Here is a 27,292-nt window from a genome sequence, read left to right as displayed (position 1 = left end):
CTACTACTGCTGCTGCTGCTTTTTAAGTGAATCTCACACTTGGCTTGCACGGATAAGAAAAGCTATGGGTTCTATGCCTCTCTCTCCTTCTCGGTCTAGTATGCGCCGATGCAGCAGTGCTCGACATTCGGCTGAATTTCATCCTAATGGAGCGTGTTCAAAACGGCGCACACACCGCTCCACCGTGAACTAATGATGTGTAAATTCTCCTGATATTGGACATCGATATTTTTACGCTAATAATACTACTGCACATAGTATTGGTGTTCAAATATTTTTGAAAAATATTTTTATAGTAAAATTTAATTAAAAATACTGAGATACATTTCATTAGATGAAATTTTAAGGGAACCTCGCAACATCGTCAAAGTGAACTTTTATTGATGAAGAAAACGTCAATATCGATACAAATCAAGAATTAAACACACGAAGCAAAAATTGCAAAAAGAAGTATTATTAAAAGACTGAAAGCTTGCGCTCTCGTAACAGCTGCTATACGTTACACGTCGAAAGCACAAGTATACAAGCGCACATAGATATATAACGATTCGACAACTTTTCATTCGAAAAACTTTCTTTTCCCGAAGTTGTTATTCTGCATCGCAATTACAGCGAGCTTGCATTAGTATACTGGAAAGAAAAACTTGTAAAAGAATAATAATAAAAGGGAACAAATTCAAAGAACGTTTGAAGTTTCGCGCGCCCTATCAAAGTGCACGTCGAAGTAACTTGCAATCCTGTTTTCAAAAAAAAAAAAAATGTATTGCTGCTCTGTGTCACTCGTTTCTTTTTCCTCCCGCAGCAAAGACAAACCCACGATGCACAGGTAGCCAGAATTGCAAACCAAGATATACAGAGCTATAAAACTCATCAGTTTATTTATACAGCTACCGCACATATTATTGCGAGCAAAATCTGCAGACAAAGCTCCGCGCCTCACAGCAGCGAAGAATCAACAAGTATGATTATGCTTGTTATCTGCGCGCGCTTGCTCGCTCTGGATACACATTTCTCTCTGCCTGCACGAAGCGTATTATTCAGTCATATAAATTTACCTCGAAATTGTCAACTGGAAATTAGCCATTCAGTCCCGGGGTCGAGTCTTTTCAGCGACAGAGTCATAAACTTCGAGTGTTAAAATACTCCTCTCTTGGGCTGCGGCAGGCACTGTTTTGCACGGCTAGCACACAACGAAGAGAAAGAGATTCAAAGAAGGATTTTTCGCGCTTTTCATTTTGTTTGCTCGGAGTACAGTGCGTAAGACGTGCAGTAGTTACATACGTTGGGATATGCATCGAGTAAGGGGTCGTCGTCGTCGTCGTCGTCGTCGTCGCAACGCATCGTCAAAACCGTGAACACAGTCTGTTCCTCGAGCGAGTCGAGGAACGAAATAGACACGCGCAGGAGAATAGCTCCGTCAGCGGCATCGGGCGGCTATGTGTATACGATGTACGTGTACGTATCTAAAAATAAATAAATAAGAAGCCATCTAAATTTTGAACGACTCTTAAACACTATCAACGGGAAAATATGCACTCTACTTCCGTCATAGAAAGAAGTATAAGAAATGTACTTCTTACTTTCGTAACTTGATAAGGATTATTAATTATATTATACTTCCCATGTCGATGCCAGGGACACGACAAAATACATACTTCTTGAGCTCTGAAAAATTTTGGCTCAGCTACATGTACACACAACTTTGGTCATGGCCCAAGTCATTCTTCATTCGCTTGCGGGTGTGCGTTAATGTGTGTGAGCGAGTATTCCGTGTTTCGCTCTTCTCTTTTTTTTTTGCATGCTTATTCATAAGCTGCTGCTGCTGCGGAGTTTAACACTGAGCAGAATCACATCTCTCGTGTCATGGAAACTAAGCTTTTAAAATATATCATACGGTTACGGACAAGACCCGTTACCCGCGATATCGATAAGGACGTCGAAAACCTTTTATAGCGCGCGCACACGTTATACTTTTTTATCCTAAACTTTTGTACTCGAACGAGACCAATTTTTTTCCAACACATTCCAGAGACTGCAAGAGACGTATTAAAGTGCGAGTATAAAAATTATCTTGCATAAAACCTTTTAAATCATTCAAGCTCACGAGTGTTTCATTCCAACCAACTTCGTACGAGGATGGAATAAACTTATTTTGAATAAACGCGAAACTTTAAATTGTAAAAATCAAATAAATTTGATCTCTTTCAAGAAAGTTTTTTTGTCACGAGCTGATTTACGAGCTTCGCGTAATATATATTGGTGCACAGACCTAGTTAGATATCTTGGCAAATTATTTATTCGACGAGACGAAAAGGATCAATATAAAAATTTTAAAACAGACAATTAAATACTAAGTTATAGGACGCTATAGATGTGCCTAGTGTTTCAGACGACGCGTCCATAAAGTACGCGTTTACATATGGCAAAACATGAAGTTATAAATTGGAGAATATTGTATTGCTCCGCGCTGCTATATACGAGAGCTAGAGTAGCTATAATAGACCGCATAGTCAAGTATCCGTTATCCCCTCGGAGGCTTGGTTTTAAGCTTTTGCCTCTCGTTGCATTTCATTACGTCCAATCATGACAGTGCTTTGTACTTCTTATTGTACATTCTACGGAGCTGATTATACCATACCCATATGCTAATGAATCATTAGTCGTTCGTGAGTTATAGTGAAATATATTTTTCCTTTTCGTCGTGTAGATATACCTTCAACGCTTGTGCCGTGAATCGCTCGCGAAATAGCGAAAACGAAAAAATACTCATCCGGATTCGCTAATAAAGCTTCGGGATATAATAGGAAAAAAAACGTCAGAGAGGCGCTTTGGAAAGCAGCGGCGACGACGACGAGCGTGCAGATAGCGTACATACACACGTATGCGAATCAAAGCGGCCTCGCACATCGCCGCAGGCACGACTATATCGCTCCAGCCGCCTATTCGCTCTTTTCTCATATCACCGTGTGGCTCGTACAGAGAGGACACAGCGGTGACGATTTCGCAAATCGACTTTCCCGTTTTTCGGCTGTAGAACTAGAGGCGCAGCCCAAAAAACCCGACGATTTTCATCGCTTCGCGGCAGCAAATGTATGCGCATGCAGCGTGTGCCTGTATGTGTGCGAATGCGTCAACAGAGCTGCGCGCGTACAAAGCCATTAACTACAATCAATTTGGTCGTAGTAAATCGAAACTTAAAACGGAACGCTCACGTGGGTATGCAGCTTGCGCACCCTTATAATAAGCGTCCCATTCGCTTTTAAACTGCTGTGAAATTTATTCGTTCATTAATAAGCACGTGCATGAGAGCGTGCGAGCTTGTGCTGCGGGGCTTGGGATATATTTATATGGATATATACGTATACGTACGTGCGAAACGTATACGTCCGTGCTGCTGCACCGAGGGCACAACTCGAGTCTCTGAGGTAATTCCAGAGCGGAAAGAGTAGCGTGTGGCATTGTTAATGCAAGTTTTGGTCTCTGCATGTATGCACCTTCCATTTCTCCTCTCTTGCAGTGGTAGTGTGCGGCGGTAATAAAACTATTTACGCGTGGCCGCTCCGCACCTTGCCATGCTTCAACACAGGCTTGTAAGGTTTGCGGAGTTTCCGACGATCAAAGCTCTACTTATTCAAGTTAATCGTCGATTATATATAAAGTTTGAGCTTGTATACATATGACCGATTCAGGTAAATCTAATTGCCCAAATAATTTTTTCTGATGGCTTGAAAAACTTGTTCTTTTTGATATCATTCATGAATTCCAGAATTGAAAAATATTCAATATTGGATTTTATTTTTCTCTCTAATATCTAGCAAAAAAATTCTCTCGTACTTTTTGTCTAAAAACTGAATAATAAAGGATTAAAAAGTATGGTTTACTCAAATTATTCTCTTTTATCTTTTCACAAAATATACTGATAGGTTTGCCTATTATGTCAATTAGTGAAAAGTTGTATTTGGGTCTCTAAAAGAGCATATTATAATATTGCGGCCCATTCGAAGTTTACGAACAAGTTGACAGTTATGCAATTAAATTATTTTGACAGTAAAAATAAATTGTCGCATCTTAAATCACAAAGGTTATTTTTGTTGGAAGCCTTAAAACGTTCTGTTTTTAGATTATTATTGCTTATGATTTGTTTTTGGATTATTAGATTATGATAGATTATGATAACGCGAAAAAAAAGGTTTTTACTGTTCATTGGTTTTACAACAGACTTACCACTGTATAAAGTATGAAAATTGTACATTTGAGAGAGACCTGTACGATTCGCAAGCTTGATTACACTAACCCCTTACGTCTTGAGCTTTGATCGATATATCTTCAAGCAACCAGAGCCGACTGTATTTAATAATCATCATTTAAGAGAAAGAGAGAGATATGTATCTATGTGCGAGTGCCTCGATAAGGTATGTCAGAGGCGCGTAGGTACGTGTACGCAATTTCCGTTTACACATATATACGTAAGCTCTCTCGGTGCAGGTCTGCTACTAACTGCATGCAGGTATAATAGCGGATACCTCATCGATTTTCGAAAGCTCGAGGGCGAGCGCGTGCATTGCGCTATATCTCCACGAGGCAGAGGATATATACGTACTATCCATGGCGATCGCTGGGACGCAGCACACGGTCTCGACTGCTGCAAGTCAAGTCCCTCGCGGTATGTATTTCGCGTACGCTCGATTCGTGGGCGAGAGCTACTATAGCTGTGAAGCTATATATAAGCTCCAACCTACACCGTGTCTGTGTGTGTGTGTGTGTGTGTTTGTGTGTGCAGACAGACACGTTTCCGCAACGGCTGCAGTAATTCTGCTGCTGCTACTGCTGGTTTGCACGCGGGGGATATGATCTCGGCTACACTACTGCACGAGCTCGACCGCCACGGTGCAAATCGAAGGCTTCTAACTCGGCACGTATATAGTGATATATGTGTGCGTGTATGTGCGTGTGTGCGCACAAATCCCTTGTCTGTCTGTCACTAGCTCGCTTTTCTTTCGCGTCATTTGTCAATCTATCCTGACCGGTCCTATCTCTCTATTACGATTTTAGCTCCTCTATCTGTACTCTAGGACTCCCTGTCTGTATAAGCTGCACGATATACATGTACGTGAGCGCGGGTGTGTGTGTGTGGCCAACTCGGATTAGAGGAATAGGAAAAGTAAAGAGAGGGAGAGAGAAAGAAGTGTTAGAATGAATGGCTCAATGCTCGTACAGGAATGGAGGTACTTTGCTTGCCACCGCTGCCGGCCGGGGGTTAGCGAAAAAGGAGTGAGAACTAGAAGCGGAGAAGCACTGCTTGCGTGAAAAATGGCTGATTGCTATTGCACTTGCCTCTTCTGGATACTATTTTTCCTCTCTTTCTCTTTCGCCACTGCAACGGAATGACTTTGATGCTGTATGTCGAGATATTAAAGTCGTAAATTTTTCTATTTAGCTCGCGACTGTATATAGATGCGCGCGCTTGTGTGTCGCTTTGTGTGTGATACTCGCACAAGGGTAAGCTTTTTTGACCGAAGTAATAGCTTTTTTTTGAAAGCTCGCAATGTTCATGGTACGTGCTGGGATCTATATTGACGAAAAATTTGATACTTTAGATGAGTCAAGTTTGTGTAATAACTTTTGCGCAAAAGAAACAAAAATTTGACAGAAAAATTGTGTACCAGGTGCAGGCTTCGGGATGAATATAGCTCTCGCATTGAGCAAGAAGCGAGGCCTCGGCCGATTCATCAGCTTTGAAATCGTCTCTTCATCTCCTTCCATTACCATACTACTCAGTTCTTTCTCTCTTGTTGCATAGCTGGCTGTATCTGTATACGAAAGCAGGCTGTAAAAAAATAGGATCAAAGTTCCCTTTTTTGTTGCACGCTTTACAATGTTAATGGCTATCCTCTCTTTCTCTCTCTCTACTTCGTCTCTGCCGGCTAACAGTGATCGAAAGAAGCCCGGAGTATTCGCATAGACGCGTAACTCGCTCTTGCTCGCTCTTTCTATCGCTGAGAGCGCAGAGAGTCAGAAAGAGAAGAGGAGACGCGAGCGGCAAGGAGAAAAAAAAGTATCGCCGTACTGTACAAAGGCTAGGTTTATTGATCGAGAGGTCGAGCTCGCTGCACGCATTCGGTGACACTGCTGTATACGCGTGACTTTTTTGCCAGTCCTTCGCTCGTTCAATCGAGATAGTAAATAGATATTAATTGCCGATCGTTTCGGGCGTAAATTGCTTTGGTGACAACTGAAGGATGCTAACGTCGAGCTCCAACTATGTACATCGAACTTTCGCGTATATATATATTCTTAATGAAACCTTATATATTACGACCCGTGCATTTTTCTTTCTCGCTAAGATATGGGATAGGTGATATAAAAAATCCTTCGAGTCTATAACAATCGATTTGAACTTTTTCGAATCTTGCCTTACCTCCAGTATGAGACAATGCGATGGGGGACGAAAGAAGAAGCACGAAAAGAAGAGGCAAAAGAAGAAGAAGCTGCAAACCGGTTTTCTTAATTCTCGTTAGCGAAAGAGAAGTATAAAAGAAATCCACTCGTCGAGCTGTCTGTCGCGCGCTGCTCTCAGCGAAAGGGTCGTCGCGCGTGCTTCTCGACGTTACATACGTGTGTATATCGTGTATGCATAAACACACATATACGTATATAATATACGCGTGGGTCGAAGATACGTGCATTAAGCGGCACGAATGCTTAATACGTTACGAGTATTATGTGTCCAAGAAAAATCGAAAAAAGAATTATTTTTATACATTTATCTAACATTTTGTTTGCTTTCTCCTTTCGTTGATGACGAAGCTGGCTCGCGGTGCGCGCACGACAGAGAGAATATTAAAAGTTACCGTTCTTGAGTAGGTTAATAAGGTATTAGAGAAGTCATTGTGGCTTTGGATAAAAATGACCAATTACGAGTATTAGTAAATATTGACCACGATTTACTGATAAAAATCATTCGTTCGGCAAACATCATATGCGACTTCCTCGCATTATTAAAGACACAAACCGGCATTTTTCCGAAAAATCATATGTTCAAATAGACTGATCATTTTGAGAGTTGAGCAAATGCAGACTGACTCGAGACATGCGTCTTTTTTTGAACTATGAACGTTATATTTACACACTCGCCGGATTCGATACACTTATGCCGTCTACACCGAAAACTAATATTGTATTTTCAATATTTACATTCAGAAGTTATATTTGACATTTTCTTTTTCTGCCCCTCTCCCCGCTCGCGCGCTTCAAGTGGATGTACCTAAATATTTGTCATTGATTTAAATAAAATCAGCTGTCTAAACGGTCACTTTGGTAGCTAATACGATTTTTAATACGTTAAAACCCGATAATAGACTCCTGCCTTATGGGCTAGAGTTACTGCGGGTCCAATCGACAGAAACCAGCAGAGAGAAAGTATAAAGCCAGGATAATTAGGTACGGACAACAGGCGAACGAAATTTTCAGAAACCATTAGAAGCAAATGCGCGGCGCCTAAGTGACGGTAATTTGCACTGTCGATATATTGTAAGCAAAAAAAAGCTCTTTTCGGAATTTAATTATAGGATCTCCTGGATGATTAGCGAGAGTCTTGGTTGTTTTTTCGCTCGTTATTTACTAGATTGGCAGGCAGGCACGCGCCGTAGCTTCTCTGCTCGAGTTTGTGCACCATGCATACGTCGACGTGGAAATTCCAACTCCGACGGAATATCTGTGTATAGCGGGGAAAACGAATACGCTCGCGCGACGACGGCTCTGTGTAAATTTCCCAAAAGCACTACAAGGTTTGCACAGGCGCAACGAAAGCAGCTGGCGCAGTAATACTAGCAGCTCAGAAGCGACGAATCATGTGTGTACACATACCAACGCACACGGCGCGTCGTCTTGGAGGTTGCACGAGTGTACAAATTTGACATGATGCATCGAAACCCACTGCGTGTACCTTTTAAGCGCGCGTGGCATAGATGCTCTAAACGTATAAAGTAACTCTTTTAGACGCACGTCGTGTGGCGCGGCGCAACAGAGTTTGAAGGTTAAAATTAACCGCATAACTTGCGCAATCAAGAAGAGAGGCTTCGCTCGGATATATGAACAGCATATAGAGACGTTCCAGCTGCGCAGAGCTCCGATGAACTCGCTAAGTTGCCGCAGCCATAGAGAATAAAGATTCTCGAGTTTTGCGAATAAATCATGCAGCTCGTAAAACTGGAATATAATTCGACGCGAGCACTGAGCGCTCTTGTCTCTCTCTCTCTCTCTTTTTCTCTCTATGTATCGATATATATAATACACCTTGAAATAACTTACTCCTTACCCCTTTCCATCTTTCTCCTTCAGATATGATTATATGCACGAAGAGATGGCAAATCCCTTGGCGATAAGTCATGCTACCACTGCTGCATCCGATAGCATCGGAGGACAGCCAGGAGAGAGTCGTGCAAGAGAGAATTAGAGAGAAACTCCCTTTTACGCTGAGTCGTCATCGGTATACAGTCCATATAGCTTGATACGAGCGAGTGTGCGTGTGTATTTATATGTATATAATATACGTGAAGGGAGGAAGACGTGAAGTAATACAAAGTGACGGCAGCTCTCGCTTAGCCTCGGGCCTTCGGCAATCATGCATTTTAAGTGGAACACGCGCAATAGACGCATGCCCACATAGACGTCGTCGAGGATCGATATTATGGTCATACACACGCACCATCGTCGTCGTCGTCGTCGTGCCTATAGGCACGCGGGGTGACGTAATGCCACTGCCGCGTCGATGGCAAAAAACTTCTCTGCACGAATATAACGATGCCAAGGCGGCCGCGCGCGCGCGCGACATGTACTCTCGGCGCAAAGCCCAGGTCATTTTTTTTTCTCTTTCATCTGTGCGCGCACGCCAAACATTCTGAGTTAATTCGATATCCTTAGCCAGAGAAACTCTATATCGAGACGAATTCATCAAGATGATAAACAGCAGCTGGAGCCTTACACGCAACTCGGAATTTGCTGAAATAGAAATGGAGTATTGGGGAAAAAAATTGACAGGCCACGCAAGCGTGCGAGTAAATAAAAGCATTTCAATTATAGAGTCCTAGAACAACGCATACATGGACTTTAAGTGGATATAGTAAAGTTACATACATTATATTTGAAATATATTCCTTCAGCAATATCTTGATATTGTGTTTGTCTTGTTAAACTAGAGAGTTTATAGGATTGGTCGCCAATCACAATTAAAATAACTTAGATTAGCTATTGCAGATATTCGAAACGCTACAACTTTATACATGACGCGTGTAGTTAAACATAAGGTATGTGATTTTCTTCCATTGGTTTTGAAGAAAAATATTCTGAGCGGTATTTCGCTTTGTAGCACGAAAATTGGAGCCCGCTGCACGCTCGTAATTATAGTGTAACAATATACGTTACGTTGCGAATCAATGAAGTTCGCGAGTTCATATACCTCATCCACTTAAAGAAGCAGAAGAAGCTTTCAAATATATTACAAAGTTCAAAAATGTATATTACGCGATCGCACGCAAAGCTTTTCTTCGAAGATACAAACACGTACTTATACTTATTAGGCGTATTTTCTTCCGTCAATAATAACATGAGTATGGATTTTTTAGAGAAAAAACATGGTAATGAGTCGTAGCAAGAGTGGCCTTTCTATATTTTTCCATCGGCACGAACCTCCAGTTTCGGCAGGCGTTCAACTGCTCGCTAATTCCAGAAGGTATGTTTTTATGCCAACCCCGTCGTCGTCCGCGCGCGCAAAAAAAAATCACCGTCAATTTTCTCGCCACTCGACACATTTTTTTCTTTTTTCCCGGGCTCACACCGTGTTAACTTCTGTGCTTGCATAATACCCGGGGTGAAGCCAGTCACCCCAAGCGCGTGCGTGCGCCCGATTATCACCCGAAACCGTAAATTTCATTCGATGCGCGCGGCCCGAATACTTTCCTCGGCTCGACCGATTTACGAGTTAGATCTCTCGGGCGTCGCGCACGGGCACGACCGTCAGCAGCTTCATCGCTGACTGGGTGTGTGTGTTTGTGCGAGTGTGTATGTTATCGCAACCGGGCATAATAAATCCAAGGCATTATTCGGGCAAAGTGACGATTTGCGCTTTTTTCTGGGCCCTCCTGAGCATTAATGTCACACAGCTGCGCAGAGCTGTGCGCTGGCGTATAACGAATACGTTTCTCAAAAGGAGGGTAATAACATTCCGTTGATTGCGCAGCACGTATGAAGGAGGTGAAGTCTCGGATAACGTTTTTTTACAGTTTAATAAAAATAATTGTTTGTTTTAAAGAAATTCTACCTACGGCTCTCGTGTTTCATGGAAAAGTTATTCCTTGTTTTTTAAACATCGCAAAAAATATAACTGTATTTAATTTAAATTTATAAGCGAAAAATCACTTGTCGGATACGCTTTCGCGCACAGTAAATTAAGCGTCGGGCATTATTCCATTTCTATAATCGAACACCCCTGCACAGAAATAATAGGGTACGAGGATGCGTCTATATAAAGTATTAGTCACGAGTGATTCACTGCGCTCGGTGCGTTAAATCAATATAAAATATCGAATTGATGCTGCACGAGGAGTATAGTATATTATACTTCATTTTTCGAACTCAAGAGAGCAATATATCAAATTGCATTTCCAAATATATACGATAAAACTCCAAGAAATTGTAATCCTTATACGAAGACTATCCCGTAACTTTTTTCCATCCATTTAAAAATTCATTCAAACTCGATACACGCAAGAATCGTTAACAAAGAAAAGGGAGGAAAGGATGAGTCGTCCGAATTCATCAAGTCACTAGTGTGCACCTTTATTTTGGCGTATTTCGATCTATTGTTTTTGGTCGTTCGGTACTTAATACCTTACATCCGGCGTAAAACAATTCGAATCAAAACATAAAAAAAAGTCCAAATAAAGTGCTACACGCTTGTGTTATACACACATACACGAATAATCTTTGCGCATAATATGCTAAAATCGGGGAAGGGCCAAGTGTAGATTTGTTTTTGCATATACCTTTCCTTCTGTCAGATCGAATAATAATAATCCAGCTTGAACTGTTTTTTTTGTACGTTTAGCTTACACACAAACATACACTACTAGCTATAGGAGGAGGCAGAAACTGCTCCTTCGCGTGCCACGACGTAATTGAAATATAATACTCGTGCTGTACGCGGCACCGGCAGGTAGGCGGTGGTCCAAAGGTGTGCGCTTGCACATACACTACGCTATATACATATCGTACGCGAAGGCATAGAAGGGGCTATTTTCTTGTACAAGCGCGCGAGTTTCTTCGATTACCATCGATGAATCTTCAAGAGTTAAGTTGGCGGTGGTGTGCGTGTATAGCAACTTAAGTTCGCGAGGATTGTGCGAGCGTAGCGGCGGTGTAAGAGTGGGCGGAGAGAGCGATGAGAGTTAGTTGCAAGTTGAATTCGACTCTTTAATAAGCGCCCCTGTGTGTATATGTATGTGTGCTCGCCACTTAAAGACTTCGCATGAAAAAGAGCGAAAAGTGACTCTGCTGCTGCGCACAACGCCCGAGCTATATACGCTCGCGCAGTATTAAAGGGCAGAAAAGAGGAGACGAAGAAAAAGAGCCTCAACTTTTTTCTTTCTTTCTTTCGCTCTCTCTCGCTCTTCAATTCTGAAATACTTGAGTAAATTGGACGAAGACTTGCTGCTTCTGAGCTCGGCATGGCCATGCGACTTTTTCGACTTACAATAAGCGCAAGCGCGCGTCGAAAGCGCGCGCGAAAAAAAACTATCGAAATTGAATTTCTTCCTTTCGTCGGACTCGACCTATGGGCTGTAAAGTGTATGTATATACGCGGGTACGCATGCACACTTTTTTCCCTTTTTTTTAATCTAGACTATTGCGATTTATACATTGGCTAAACAGCTGAGGGAGAGAGATAAGATTGGAATGGAAACGGGCATTCGATTATGTCGTTCAATTGATTCGAGTAACGACATTTCTCTCTCTCTGCTTCTCCTTCCACGTCGATATTCAACGATGACAATCAAAGGCTTGAGAATGCAATCGGTCGGAATATTAGAGATGTCATTTTCGTTCGTTTATTATAAATGTGTTTCAAGGAAATGATTATTACCCTGTCGCTAAATTTCATCATGTGCTGATTAGTACCAGTTATTGTGACGTACTCTCAGAAATGAAATTATCAAGAATCGAATCAGGTACGTTTGCGCTATATTTATTCATCGTCTGGCAGACAGAATTTCTTTTTCATTAAAATACAAGCGAGAACGAAGAAGAATTAGTTTTAAAGCAACGGCGGGCACGACAATGCAAACTTTTTCCATGACTCGAAAACTAGGGATCAGAACTTTAGCATCGGAACGATTCAAAAACTTGTTTCAATATCAGTTTGTCGGACCTGCATACACGGCACAGTGCTGACTATGCAATGCATGCAGCACTGATGGATTCTTCAACGTACAAGTTTAAAAGTATAAGTTGAACCTTCCGCAGCAAAACTATTTTGTTACTCTCGGCGAGACGTATAAATATATACATCATTTTTCGACTTTTCTCCACTTTAAAAACAAATTCGTTCCATTTTTGGTAAGCCGTATAACGTACAATTCACACCGATTTCATGTATGCATGTACTTTCTGCGAGCGATAAGAATGAATGATTTTCAACTCGTCTATTCTAAAGGATTATAGGTATGAATATCTCAAGACTTTGTAACAATCTTTTCTCGTAAAAATACTATTTCTTTTTTTAACATTTGAGCTGTTAAAACAATGGGGTGATTAAGTATAATTTTCATCCTATTTGTATGAATTTGATACTTGAATAAATTCTTGATTATTGAATGTAAGCACCCTGGCAGTGCGCAAAGTCTCTTTGGCATGTGCGAGGTACACTGCACGTCTCAAAATACGCTGTGAGGAGCTCGCTCAACTTCCCACGCGCTCACACATGCACGTACGTATATACACACCATCGTGTAATTACCGTCATCATTCATAATCCCGCGCGAGCTGCGTGAGTTGCACAGAATCGGCTGTGATAAATGCGCAAGCGCGAGCCTGGCTTATGTGCAAAAAAATACCTACTACTAAGCGACGTCGTCGTCGTCATCGAGAGGACAGTATAAAGGAAAAGTGGAGCGCTTGGCGACGGCGACGAATCTACTCAAGCACACACATGCACGCTCGTAAAAGACCAACGAAGAATTGCGGACGAAGAAAACAACGGGAACGTTTTAGCTGTGCACATATAGCTGACCTATACGTGGGCAAAACTAGGTCCGCCGTGGCCAATAACGTATAAAGTCGCGATCGAGAGAGACGTGCCGCCTGTCGCACGATAAACGATCGTAATGGTAGCGAAGTATATGTTTAACTCTGCCGAGTGTCTCGTTTAATTGCACACGTATACGTATATAGCGGGCGAAAAGGACCGCCGGTTTTTCTTCGTCGCCGGGTATATCCGCGTGCATAAACGTGCGCGAGCGCCTGTGATCTTCCCTTCTTTCTCCCTTCAATAATTTACGAATAGAAGAAATCGACCTAAATGTTTCGGAGTAAATTGAGTCTTCTTTGCGAACTTTTTCATATCTATAATTGAGCATCATCGATTCGACTGAACTTCGTGAGGCGAAAGTATTTTTCTGCACGAAACCACTCCATATTAGTGTGTTATTTCGTTTATTTCCGATTTTTTCCTTACGTTTATATTAATTATCATCGATACTCGAGTCTTTTTCTCCTTCTGCACGTCAACTAAACACACCCATAAATGTCGATTATATCGTTTTTTGTTAAGTCCAAATATACCGATGCCCCCCAGTAGCCGCATTTAATTGTTATGTATCACTCGAAAGAATTATTCTGAATATATAACTGAATGCACAAAGAATATAATTTATAATTATAATGAAAAGGATCGAGTACATTATCATTTTATGAAAGGATTTTTATTTCTTCCTCTTCTTTTGATATCGTCAGCAATCGTGAAGCTCATTTTAATTCGCCGCAGCGGTAACAGCAAAAAAAAAACAATTCCCTGAACGACTCAATTAACGCGAGCCAGAGGCGGCACACATACATACTACCAAAAAAAAAATTACCGATAGCATCGATCGCGACTCATACGAGTCGTGAAAACAATATTAAATTTCATTTACTTTGTACACACTATATAATACGCGTAAGTGAGTGCGCACCGCTTTTTTTTTGTACGCGCGTATTCAGTGGAGTTTGTTGCACGTCGGTCATCCACAATGCAATGTAGCCACGTATACAAACGCAGCACGAAGCACGTAGTGGGTACACGCACACGCACACCCGCGTCGAAAGTTGGAGCTTCCTCCGTACAAATGATCGATCGATCAAAACGCATCGGCATCACACAACCGCAATCAGCGACGTCCCTCGCGCGCGCATTCAATAAAGTTCGCGTGCAAACATCAACCAAAACAAAGCGCATCTCATTCTCCCCTTGCTACATATACGTATAGTTGCTGCGGCTGCAATACGTGTACGCGCGCGTGTGAGTGTATGTATTCTATGCCTACACACGTACACAAAGGCTATATACATTCATCAAGTCGCACAAACGCTCCCTCCGTGCGCGCTTACTCCTTTATATACATTATACATCCAAAGGCCAAAGGTTTAGTGGGTGGATATTCATTTGCCGAGCAGTGAACTGCTGAAGCAACAAGACGACACATCTCTTCTCCAAGACATCACGATCCTTCTGCCGCCGCTGCTGCTGCGGCAGTGACACACATCCCTGCCGCTGCTGCTGGTACGTTACTGCCTGCTCCGCTGCAGCCCAACTAGCGAATCTTGTTTGCCGCGAAAACTGATACTACCGCAGGAGGTGGGGTTGATTAATCATTCTTGCCCCGTTGTCTCGTCTCGAGAGTATACAGTATACAGCCTTGTGTAATATACAGTTATACACGTATGTGTGTGTATGCTGCAGAGGGCAAACGCGGAGAAACACCCCGGAAGATGAGTCGCTACAGCATGGAAACTCTCGCGAGTTGTGCTGCGAGATCAACGGAAGGGCGGAAAAAGGGGCTGCAAATCGAAACTTGCAACCAGGACGATACACACGAGCGAGAGAGAGAGAGAGAGAGTGAGTGAGAACTGAACGAGAGAAAAGCATAAATCTCCCGGACGCGACGCCGTACTTACGAGACTCGAGCTAGGATATATCTCTGACTCATCATTCGTTGTTTAACAGCTAAACTGCTGTGTGCATCGCGTCATTCCTGTGCTTCGCTCTCGCACAGTAAAGTTCGACCCATTAAACTACTATTTTCCTCGGACATGTTACTGCCTCGAATGCGATACTCGTGGAGAGAACGATACGCGCGCTTGGGGGGTGCTGCTATATACGTGCTTCACGGTGGCGAGATATGGATACATCGCAGCAGAAACAGGGAACGTTACTTTTTCCATTAGAGCTTGTCCCTTGCAAGTGTTGAGCCCAGAAAAACGATACAGTTGCAAATCGGATGAATCAAATCCTGTGGACATTCACTCGCGAATTGCCAATTGTGCAGATCGTATCGCTGCAGGTAATGTGTGTGCGCGTGCATATCGCCAAGATAGCCGTTAATATCCTTATAAAACGGACCTATTTAGTGATTCGACAAATTGCCCGAATTTACTGCGTGCATCGATATAAACTGCCGAGGCCTATATCGATTTTCGTGCTCGCTTTTACTCTGCATCAAGAACATAAAACCGAGAAACAAGGAGATAACGACGTCTCTTGCAAGTCTTCTTTTTCTCTCTCGCTCGACTGCTTGTGTTTTGCTTTTTTTTGGCATTATGTCTATGAGTCACTAATGAGAAATTGAGTGTCGGGAATTATTCCCTCTTCTACGATGCCTAATGCAGCATCTACAGAGGGATAAATCTCCGAGTCAGTAAATGTGTGTGTGTGTGAATGCACACGCTGTGCTTCTACGATCGCGATACAATGGAATTATGATAATGCGAGTAGAGTATCGCACAAGCATGAGTATGCCATGCCTCGACCATTACGTACGCTACGTTACACACACAATGGCTCGCGAGCGCGTTTGTCATTTTTTCTTCATTTTTTTTGTCCGTGTTGTTGCACACTCTTCTTGATGCGCATCCTCACTCCCCGCGCCCGGTTTAGTGTTTACGTATACATATTTTAAGCAAGGATTTCAGTAGGATTACGTGCCTCATGCGTGGTGTATGCGCACTTCCTATTGACACTCGTCGCGAGGCGTGTGCGTGCGTATTTGCACTTCGGTGATCACCACCGCCATGCTCTTGTTTATTCGTCATGAAAAATTTTTTTTTCATTCGCCCGACGCTGCATCTGCCCCTTTGCTCATCGACGATTGATTTTTCATTATATGACAACAAACCGGCGTGGGTACACGTCATTCGATATGCTACCAGCATGATTGAGAGTTCGCAAGCCTCTGGATTTATACATTCACCCATCGCACGAGTTCATTTCGATGATTATTTCATTAAAACTCGATGATTATCGCGAACACACATACATACTCGTCTGCTCGCAATGCATATCGTTGATCTGCGAACGAGACGCGAACGACGTGGACAAGGTGATTTTTTTTGTCGACCGCTCGGTATATTTATTGCGGCGACGTCGTCGTCCAACCGTGACACACGTGTCTCGATGGATTTAAAATTCATTTACATTTTCAAGCATCAGCAACTGGTCATCGATAGAGAACTGCAAGCTGCGTGAAAAAAAAATGAAAAAAAAAACTAGAAAACCGCTCGGAATGATTCAGTGTAGCGTTGACAGCTGCAAATCGGAAACATTTTTCCGGTTGATCATTTTTATAGTACACGAATATCCAGTATACAGATATCACGACGTTACGTGCAGTTCATGCTCGTAAGCAAAACGTTATCGTTATTGAAAATTTTTAAGCTGCATTTATTTTGCATTTGTTTTTTCGCCATTGGTTTATGCACGACCTAAGCGTAAATTTAGGATGAAGAGCTTAATGTTACCGTCGACAATTGCATGCGGCCTACTTGTCTTCTTCTATTCTTCGATCAAAGGTAATTATAAGAGTAAATAAATTCAGTTCATATTACGCTCATATATGCACAAAGATAATTGATTTCATCCTATTCATGTGCTGCAGTCGAGGCACTTATATCGCCGCAACTAGCCGCTCAACCCCAATTTCCTCACGTCGTCGCTGTAATTGATAAATTCAGCCGCCGCACTATCTGCACGGGTGCTCTAATTTCGGAAGCAGCCGTTTTAACCGCTGCTCATTGCGTTACCGATGAAAACGGCAAATTCTTAAAGAAGCACTTTAGCATCATTGCTGGCACGATTGACTTATCCACTCCTCACGTTGAAGTACCAGTCGCAGCTTTGATTGTGCCCACTGCATATAATGGGCGTGGACAAGCAGGCGTGAACGATCTGTATCGAGTCGCTAATTTAGCTGTTCTCAAGCTGGCGGGGAGAGTTCCAAAAAAATCGGTTATAAAACCTTTGCCGATTTCCAGTTCTAGAGCCAGTATAAAGGAAAAATTTGACAAGGCACCAGTGGCTGGTTTTGGAATATCGGAAATCTCACATCATTCTTCGCGACGAGTTGTGAACAATGATGGAAAATTGCATTTTGCATTGATGGAGCCGTTGTCACAGAGCGCGTGTAATTTGCTAGTTTTACTTACCGAAGATAACAGTGCATTTTGTGCAAAAATTGATGCACTTTCGGAGGGCAGTAGCCTCTGTGCAGTAAGTTTTAATTGTTTAATAATCATGTGTTTTATCCTCGAGTACTCAAATTATTTTTTTGCGCACAGGGTGACGATGGTACTCCTTATGTTCTGAACTCGAAAATCGTAGGAATTCTCACTTATGTTCCGAAAACTTGTAATGGCGTGGAAATGAGCCCAATTTTCACTAGAACATCGGCCTATGCAGATTTCATTGAAAACGCCATTAAACACATGTACTTCGATGGTGCACGAGTCGGTCATTACGTTCCTTGGTACAATGATTACGCGACCTCAGGCAACGTCGAAGCGATACAGGTTCCGTAAGGCAGGAAGTCTAGTCTTTTTACATATTGTCAGTAACAAAAAATCAATCATTTCAATTATTTCAATAAAAAAAATTTGAAAACTGAAATCATTGACGAAATATAAGTCGAAGATTGATTTCTGCTTAAACGAATCACATCATTGCAGAACGATGAATCATATTTTGCTGTAGCCAAAGTCGCTTTATACGGAATCGCAACGAAATGATTTAAACGTGCGCGTGTAATAAAGGCAAGTCTGTAAATTTGTCACGAGGACATATGGTAATACGTTCCGAATCAGTACGACTGCTGCATAACTTATAAGTGCAAGAGCTGCGAATAGTATTAATATACGACAATGCGTCATTTACATGGCAGCCTATTATTATCGATGTTTCGGCTCTGGCCTTTTGCAAAGTATCCGCATTTGAATTAGAATATCAGCGCAGTCTTTTCCAACGAAACGTCATTAGATTCATTTACGCGCGTACACGCTCACCGTGGTCGGCTTTTGTTAACAATAGCTGCGCTGCGGTTGACAACGAGTGTTTTGAATCGAAGCCAGCGCATGATTATTGCCGCGTGAAAAATCATCATCGTCGTCGGGTAGTATTTGTGTCAGTGATACCTCAGCTGGGATGTTTGCATGGATTCGACCATCCGTGAATTATCTAATTATTCTAAAGCTGAAACTGAATTGAACAAACAATAATTTGTATGATTTTGGAGCCAATTCAAATTTCAGTCGCATAATTAAAAATACACATTTAGCCAACACTTGCTAATGACATGTATGCCTCGTTTTAATACGCTCGGCATGATGATACGCGAGCCTAGCAAATATCAAAAGAAAATACGAGCGCTCTGCGTAGTGTGTGTGTGCGCAAGCCTCGCTGCACTCCTTCGTGTATTAACATTCTATTTATAGATTTTGTTCATATACATTGTAGGTCCGTATTGGTGTAGTGCAAGGGCAAATGTGTATGGCGCCTGCACGAAGAAAGATGCGTGCGACTCTTTTTTGCGTACTAATTTTGTAAAACGTGACTGACACGTGCCTCTGCGCGCGCAGTTTCGTACACAATTTTAATATCTTTTTAACGCGTTTACGACGGGAAAAATTAAAAAAGTGAGCCCGTTTCCTCAAATCATCGCGCGACAATTTGGAAACAAAGGAGTCGGCTTGTCATCGCCGGTTAAATTGGTATAATGACACTGATTTCTCTGCTGATGCTGCTGCTATTGCAGCGGACGCAGTTGTCTGTTAAAGACCATTTATTTTGAAAGCGCCTCATTCGTGCGGTTTCCGAAGTTTTTGATCATCAAAGCAAAAGCCTATAAAACAACAGTTACAGATTTTTCTCATAAGTTCCAATGCCCGTACATACACGTATAAAGCCGCGCATGAGCACATAACGTCGGATTCATAACGAAATAACACTCAACTACATAGACGCTGATGATGATGTGTGCCTTTCAAACGCTTTTTGACGTGTACGATATTCGCATAAAATGTTACAGAGCATGTCATGAAAGTGTAGTTTCGTAGAGGAGCGTTTAAACGCGCGGCTCGGACAAGCACACGCCGCGGTGCGCTTTCGCTTACGCTCGCGTATGTACGCGCGCGCATATGTGTACAAACGTTGATTTAAATAAGCTTTAACCTCTGAAAATAGCTCATATACTGCTCATCGTACGCGCATGTACTGTGCGTTTCGGACGTAGCGAATAACACGCCAACACAATTTTCATGGTTTCTAGTGCTCTCGATTTTCCCCTTTACTATTAATAATTCGGCATGTGAAAATAATTTCGCTCGGGTACTAATGAACAGCGATTTTGCTTCACGTTAGTAATTGCAAGCTTAGCGTGATCNGTCAAAATAATACTTTTTTACAAAACCGTGCGCACGTATGTCACCGATCTTGACGCGCTTTTGGTATGTTATAGTACATGGTAAAAAGGTCCCAAAAAAAATTTTTTAGGCCCCCTCCCCCCTCCTACCCCCCACTTCCGGTATAAACGTCCATTTTCGATCTATATTTTTTCTGAGGACATGAAGCAAGTAAAAAATCTGAAAAAATTCATAAAAATACTTTTCCACAATCCAAACAACCTTGAATTTTTTCAGATTTTTTGAGTGCTTCAGGCCTTCAGATAAAATCATTGAAAATTTCAAAAATCGAGATACGGCGGTATGAGCCGATGTAGTACTCGGAAATTTTTTCAGTTATTTTTCGCATTAAAAAACATAACCTCAATTTTTTTCAGATTTTTTCAGATTACCTAACGCACCTTTTGAAGCCAAAAACCGATTTTTTTGACGAAAATAATTTTTTTAGGACAGTACGGAGCCTCGAAAAATCTGAAAAAAATTTTTTCTTGTTTTTTTCATCAAAATACGTAATCTCAAATTTTTTCAGATTTTTTAATTGAAGGCGATAGCTTCTAGGGCCGAAAAATGCTATTTTTAACAAAAAATGGTTCCTAGAACCCGATGGTTCCGGTGAAAAAATTTGAAAATATTTTTTTTGAATTCCTTGTCAAATTTTAATAAATTTTGACCGTTTCAAAAGTTCGATTGAAGCTTCCTAGCTCATTTTAGAGCAGGACAAAGATTAGTGCAAAATATCTGAAGACGTTTCTGAAGACATTAAGGAATGATAAAACTCGTTTGATGCTCTAAAATGAGCTAGGAAGCTTCAATCGAACTTTTGAAACGGTCAAAATTTATTAAAATTTGACAAGGAATTCAAAAAAAATATTTTCAAATTTTTTCACCGGAACCATCGGGTTCTAGGAACCATTTTTTGTTAAAAATAGCATTTTTCGGCCCTAGAAGCTATCGCCTTCAATTAAAAAATCTGAAAAAATTTGAGATTACGTATTTTGATGAAAAAAACAAGAAAAAATTTTTTTCAGATTTTTCGAGGCTCCGTACTGTCCTAAAAAAATTATTTTCGTCAAAAAAATCGGTTTTTGGCTTCAAAAGGTGCGTTAGGTAATCTGAAAAAATCTGAAAAAAATTGAGGTTATGTTTTTTAATGCGAAAAATAACTGAAAAAATTTCCGAGTACTACATCGGCTCATACCGCCGTATCTCGATTTTTGAAATTTTCAATGATTTTATCTGAAGGCCTGAAGCACTCAAAAAATCTGAAAAAATTCGAGGTTGTTTGGATTGTGGAAAAGTATTTTTATGAATTTTTTCAGATTTTTTACTTGCTTCATGTCCTCAGAAAAAATATAGATCGAAAATGGACGTTTATACCGGAAGTGGGGGGCAGGAGGGGGGAGGGGGTCTAAAAATTTTTTTTTGGGACCTTTTTACCATGTACTATAACATACCAAAAGCGCGTCAAGATCGGTGACATACGTGCGCACGGTTTTGTAAAAAAGTATTATTTTGACCCATATATATATACATAATATGTGTGTGCAGCAGTACGTTAAGACACATCGCGAATTTTCTTTCAACTCTACCGTCTGCAAATTTCTGCGTACATTCGTTGCTCACGGCTTGACGTTATCCAAGCACGGCATCGAGCGCCGACTGTGTACCGCGGCGTACTGTACGTGATTCACGAGCTTCTCCCGCCTTCGTCTGTTTCGCGTATATATTGCGTATATGTATACGCGTGCAGCGGTACGTAAGCGCGTTACATACCGGATTAATTTGTCAGTTCGCTTCGGCGGCGGAGTAATTGTGTATATAATATACCTATATAAGCTTCATGCGGTGCCATGTGTAATCGGCGCTCGTACAGAGTTTGTCGCATGTCGCGCGCTCGTGTACTCTGTCATTGTTTTCTTCTTTCCCGCTACCGTCCGTCGACGTCGGTGAAATTCGACCGAAAAAACGAATTAAATAAGGCTTGTCGCGTTGCGAGGACAGATCATCGCTCCTCCTTGCGCGCGATGGCTCGATGCTCACGCGTGTCCGCCTCCCGATCGCGCGCACCGCTGCAACCCCCGTGCAGCTGTATCGTCACGCCTAAACTACATCATCCTGATGTACATCAGGGGCAGCGAGTACGCGCCAGCAACTCTAAAGAAAAGTACCCATTTGTCACTCACGGAAGAACGAACGAACCAAGAGAGAAGAATAAGAAAAAGACTGACTGACTGTAGCTCGAGCCATAGCTAGCTCTTGAGCGAGCTTGAGAATGCAACGCACCGAGTATACATGTATATCATGCTATGCATGCGTATATACTTATAAATAGGTCCAGCGCTGACAAACGACTCTCGCGAGCTCAAAAGAAAATAAGCTCGAGCGAGCGAGCGAGCGAGCGACGATGAGTCTTTAATATACCGACTACTAGCCGCGTATACACATGCATACACGCGCAGGAAAATCGCGACGCCTCGAGCTAAGTGCTACTCGCGTTACCTCGCTATATGCATGCATGCGCGTCGATTTATATGGGTGGGGCTGCCGCCGTTGCCGCCACTGGTACTGCCAGAGGATAGTGTTGCTCGCTTGTCATGTGTGGTGTGATCCTGGCTGCCGCTGCGCGACGCCGCGTACTATAGCGTACTTATATCACACCGCGTGCGCTCGACTCGACTCGCCAGCGGAGGAAAGCTACCGCTGAGAGGATTAGGTGCACTTCTACTACTCACCTCGCGCGCTACAAGTATATATCTACTCTACGTTATATAGAGGCGACTTCCTTTTTTTTTGCCTCCTGTTTTCTCGTCCCGACACGCGAGAGAGAGAGGACTTTATATATCCAGCTACGAGGTGCGACTTGTACACTGGATCATTTTGTTTTATTATTTCAGGATTACGGATAAAATATAGTATAGGACTAGAGAGCGCGCGTAAGCACGTATACACAGACACACACGCGAACATCGCTATTAAAAAAAAAGCAAAAAAACGCAGTTGCCCGTCGAGCCGTGAATTATTATTGGATGATTGTTTTTTAGCTCGAGGTGCTCGTATAACAAGCGTCCAAAAGATTTTTTGCCATTAAAATTACTACCACTCTGTCGGTGGTAAATAGTTATTGCACCGCGTTTACAAGGACTGTATGGCATTTGGATGAGAATATAATTGCCCTTTTTAGGTTTATGAATGAAAAAGGTTCCATCATTTGGGTTTCAAGTTTTTAAGTAACGTCCCATGATCCGTTAATGTTTACAAAGAAAAAAAATCCAATTTTGATGCAGAAAATCGTTTCGTAAAATTTTCTACTCGGTTTGTACAGTCGGAGCCATTTACCTTTGCCATTACGTCAACAATAATAGCTCGCGACAATTTAAAGCTCGTCAAAATTTCGGTCGCAGAAGAAATTCAGAGCGAAATAGCGTATATAAATTCTTAAATTATATTAATGAGCTATAATGACTTTATGACTAGCAGTATTGTACGTTCTGTAAGCAGCAGTCACTTTTTATGTGCGCGAGTATAAATTTACCCGTGCGTACTATTACCTGAATCAAATTAAGATTGATTTTTACCTGCGACTCCCACGCACGCGAGCAATCGTAATGAGACTTTCCCTGTTCTTTAGATCTGCACTGCTGCTGCTGCTGCTGCGCAGCCAAATGTGTGTGCTGGTTGCATTGACTGATGGATGCATTAACGATTACTTACGCAGCGAGTCTCTAAGTGGTTTTTGCATTCCTACATATGCGCGAAGCACATATAATCGTTATACCAATGGAAGCTGCATGTAAAGGCATTAAAATAATCGAAACAAAAAGTGCCATATACTAATTTCGAATGAGCACATGCGTGGCATTCTCAAATATACAATACGTTACTACCGCCGCTGTTACGATTTCGCGTAAAATCGCGCTTTTCCATCTTAATGACTTTCCGATATGCCTTTCAATTTGCATTAGGCTAAACAACCTGTACGCTTGATTTATTACTATTCCGATTTAATTTTACTCTGCGTGCTCTATATGGAACGCATATTCATAATATGCGAGTCTGTATTTGACACGCCAAGCCCACCCGAGAAAATTACACGTCATGAAAGTCATCGAATATATATATCTCGCGCGCATGTGAGCAATTTAGCAAACTTAATACCCGCAATGTTTACTTTGGCCAACAACTTCACCGGTGACTGGGAGAGTTCATACGAAAGGAAGTCCGTGTAAGTTGCCTCGGCTAAATCCTTGAGCACACACTAATAAAGCCCAGTAACATTGCATATATAGCTTCTCGCGCGCGATATGAACAGAGGAAAAAGGGAAGTCGCATAGCGTCAGCGGTGGGTGGCTGCGACGACGACGGCGATTGTTTCGAAATGTGCGCAAAACTCTCCCCTTTTGGAATCAGGAAAAGCCGGAGAAGACGAGGATTACACGTCGCGCGTATATAGGTGCAGTACTTCGCAAAGAGCGAGAGAGAGGGAGAGAGCGTAGCAGACCGGGTGAAAATAGTTAAAGGTTCGGTGAGGCCAGAAAGAGATTAGAAGCAAAGAAGCGAGTAGGATCGAGAGAGAGAGAAAGAGAGACGAAACTTTTGTGAGCTTGCGTACTATACTATATACGTCCTGCAGTCCGCCGAGGCTTTATAACTAGCAGTATATGTATTTCCAAGTAGCTTCGCTCTCACTTGGTTTTCCAGCAGCTTCCTTCCTGCACCCGCGCGCGCGCCTGCACTTTTCCGCTGGGGAGTACGGCGACGTCGACGGAGTAAGCTCGCGGACGACTCATCTTTGTTTTGTGCGACTGCTGCCGCTGCTGCTACTGCTGCCGGAGGAAAGAACCCTCATAGAAAACATGGGGGAGGTGAGCAGCAGCAAGACTGAGAGACAGAGGCTTTTCTCTTCTGGCGCGCAAGACGCTACTGCTTTCTATACCGTTACTGCGTCGCTGTTCCAGACATACTTTATTGACTATCATAAAACTTTGTCTCGTGCGAAGCTTTCGAGTAATCTACTTAACAAGAGGACGATGAGTGCTAGGTGTCATAACGTAATTTTTTATATAAATCATTTCGCTAATATTATTCTTCTTGCTTTTGCGCATTATCAAACAGTACGTTTTTGCCGGACGATTACGTATCTGGTTTGTTTGCGCTTCAAAGCATGAAATTATACATGTGATTAAGGCTCACGCGTATATAATACGGTCACAATGCGTTTACAAGCTCGGACTATAAATTGTTTCCCCTGAAGAAAGAGCCTAATGCAAAGTTAAAGCATGGCCTTTTGCGTCGCAGCTCGACACTACGGATAGTAATTTTGTGTAAAAGCTCGAGGCTTTGCACGTAACGTCTGGCCGTGTATGTGCGTGAAGATGCGTCATTTGTTCGCGTGCTGAGATTTCCTAATTGTTAAAAGTGAAAAAATAAGCAGGAGAGACACGCCTTGGCTATTTTCTGCTCGTAAGACGAATGCAGATGAGCACAGGCTACTTAAGTGGCCTGAAATGGCTCTGCCCATTTATTCACAAGTTTAGTAAGAGATTTTGTTGTAAAAATAAGTAGTCAACTCGAGCTTGAGTAATTTTCAAAATTAGTTTTTTTCTCACCGGGAGATACGTATTTTTTTTTATCTAAGTACCCATCTCGATGTTCCCAAGCTCGTTAAACGAAATTTTGTCAAAACAATCGATAAGTATCGTATATTCAATCGAGCTTCTATAATCAGAACACTCGCGCGCGGTATACATTGCTTATTTATTCTGTACGTGTGTCTCGTGATCGGTTGCAAAGTTAAAGCAAACTTCTAACGTTGAAGTATGTAACAACTTGGCTGCACGACACGCGCGGCCGATTTAAAAATGTCGCTCCTCGCTCGCGCGCAGTAGTGTGTTAGTCGAATACGTGTCGAACCACGAGTTGCCTCTATACCTTTTTTTAGCTTGCAAGACGTATAGGAGATATTTTTCGAACACACGTGCGCCATTTCTCAGGCAAACACCGAGAAACATTCCTGGAGGTGATATTGTATGGATTTTTGTTTCGCACGCGAAAACAACTGCGTGCACACTGACAAACGCCTCTGACGAGCAGTTGCGATCGGGTTTTGTTGAAAGTTTACGACCGAATTTCGTCTCGTTGTTGCTCTCGATCAAAGTACTAATATTACGTGTATTTTACTCGCTTGTACGTTCTAATTTCAATATTCACCAAAAATGCAGGCTCAAATTTTGGGCCGAAAAAATTTGAGATATAACTATAAACGAGATAACTCGGTAGGCGCGCATTTCTACGCACGCGTATTCCGTAACTATTTTTATCCATAAATTTGACACTACAATGCACTCCGGTGACAAGAGAGAAAAGATTTTCATACTGAGTGCAACTACGTTGAAATTCACGTCGCTCTCTGTTATTTACGAACCGTGCATACGCGCGCCGAGTTAGAGGATTTGCCTGACGTTGAAATAATACAGAGGGCAAAATAAAAACTTGTTTCGTTTTTGCTACACATACGCACGCTACAATAAATATGTATATTTTGAGGTAAAAAAAACAAAGCGAAAATTGGCCAATTGAAATCCAAAACCAGCACTTACATCTGTGTGTAAAAATCAATACTATTTTACGATGGCAGACGCAAATTTTTCCGATATCTTCGAGTAATCGCGTTCCCGCGCACACCAAAGAGTCCGCCATACCGTGACTAAAACGGCTATTCTCGACCGATTTAACAATCGAAGCATCGTAAACATAACTCTGGCTATGTCGACGTAGAAGAGATCCGAAATGGTAGCGAGGCAAATCGTCGGCGTTGCAATACGCAATCACACATAACCATATAGCAAGTACTACATAGTGAGCACCCATGAGAGACAGAGAGAAAGACAGAGAGGAACACTGTCCCGCGCCGAAGGAGATGAAAAGTTAAGGTTGCATTAGCACTGCAGATTTTACGAGAGCAATACTTATACGTGCGTCTTTTTCCGCGTGTCTCGCCTCATATAAGCCCGGTAAGCGTCGTATACAGGTCGTACAACGCATATATCTATGTATACACGACGATAGAAATGACTCGGTGGGTTGTTCATCGGGGAAGATAGGAAAAGGAGAAAGACAATCGCGCGGGGACTCGGCGAGACGCGACGCGCGAGGTTAAACGGGCTATATCCATTGATTTATCGGCAATTTACTCAGTCGTGCTCGCAGCCATATCGAAATAAATATAAAAATAAATCTGATTTTTGCAGCGCCGGCGTATATACGTATAGCGATCGACATACCGACTACCTATATACTGGAGGGTTTATACCTGTAG

General features: G+C 42.1%; 1 protein-coding gene across 1 annotated transcript; it reads left to right on the top strand.

Moving 5' to 3' along the window:
* The first annotated feature begins 16,994 nt into the window (after positions 1 to 16,994).
* Positions 16,995 to 18,190, top strand: LOC111693918 (serine protease SP24D-like). Its single transcript, XM_023460097.1, has 3 exons — positions 16,995 to 17,097; positions 17,184 to 17,794; positions 17,863 to 18,190. The coding sequence occupies exons 1-3, from the start codon at positions 17,028 to 17,030 to the stop codon at positions 18,100 to 18,102; spliced, it is 921 nt and encodes a 306-aa protein (XP_023315865.1). The 5' UTR covers positions 16,995 to 17,027; the 3' UTR covers positions 18,103 to 18,190.
* Positions 18,191 to 27,292: the final 9,102 nt, after the last annotated feature.

The sequence above is a fragment of the Trichogramma pretiosum genome, unplaced genomic scaffold (genome assembly GCF_000599845.2).
Source record: "Trichogramma pretiosum strain Unisexual culture from Peru unplaced genomic scaffold, Tpre_2.0 scaffold42, whole genome shotgun sequence".
NCBI classification, from domain to species: domain Eukaryota; kingdom Metazoa; phylum Arthropoda; class Insecta; order Hymenoptera; family Trichogrammatidae; genus Trichogramma; species Trichogramma pretiosum.
This window is presented reverse-complemented; position numbering and strand designations above follow the sequence as displayed.

Excerpts from the sequence above, each read along its gene's own strand:
- LOC111693918 (XM_023460097.1), top strand. The coding sequence starts at position 17,028 with ATGAAGAGCTTAATGTTACCGTCGACAATTGCATGCGGCCTACTTGTC. Across the intron at positions 17,098-17,183 it reads CTTCTATTCTTCGATCAAAG|TCGAGGCACTTATATCGCCG; the intron begins GTAATTATAAGA and ends CATGTGCTGCAG. Across the intron at positions 17,795-17,862 it reads AGGGCAGTAGCCTCTGTGCA|GGTGACGATGGTACTCCTTA; the intron begins GTAAGTTTTAAT and ends TTTTGCGCACAG.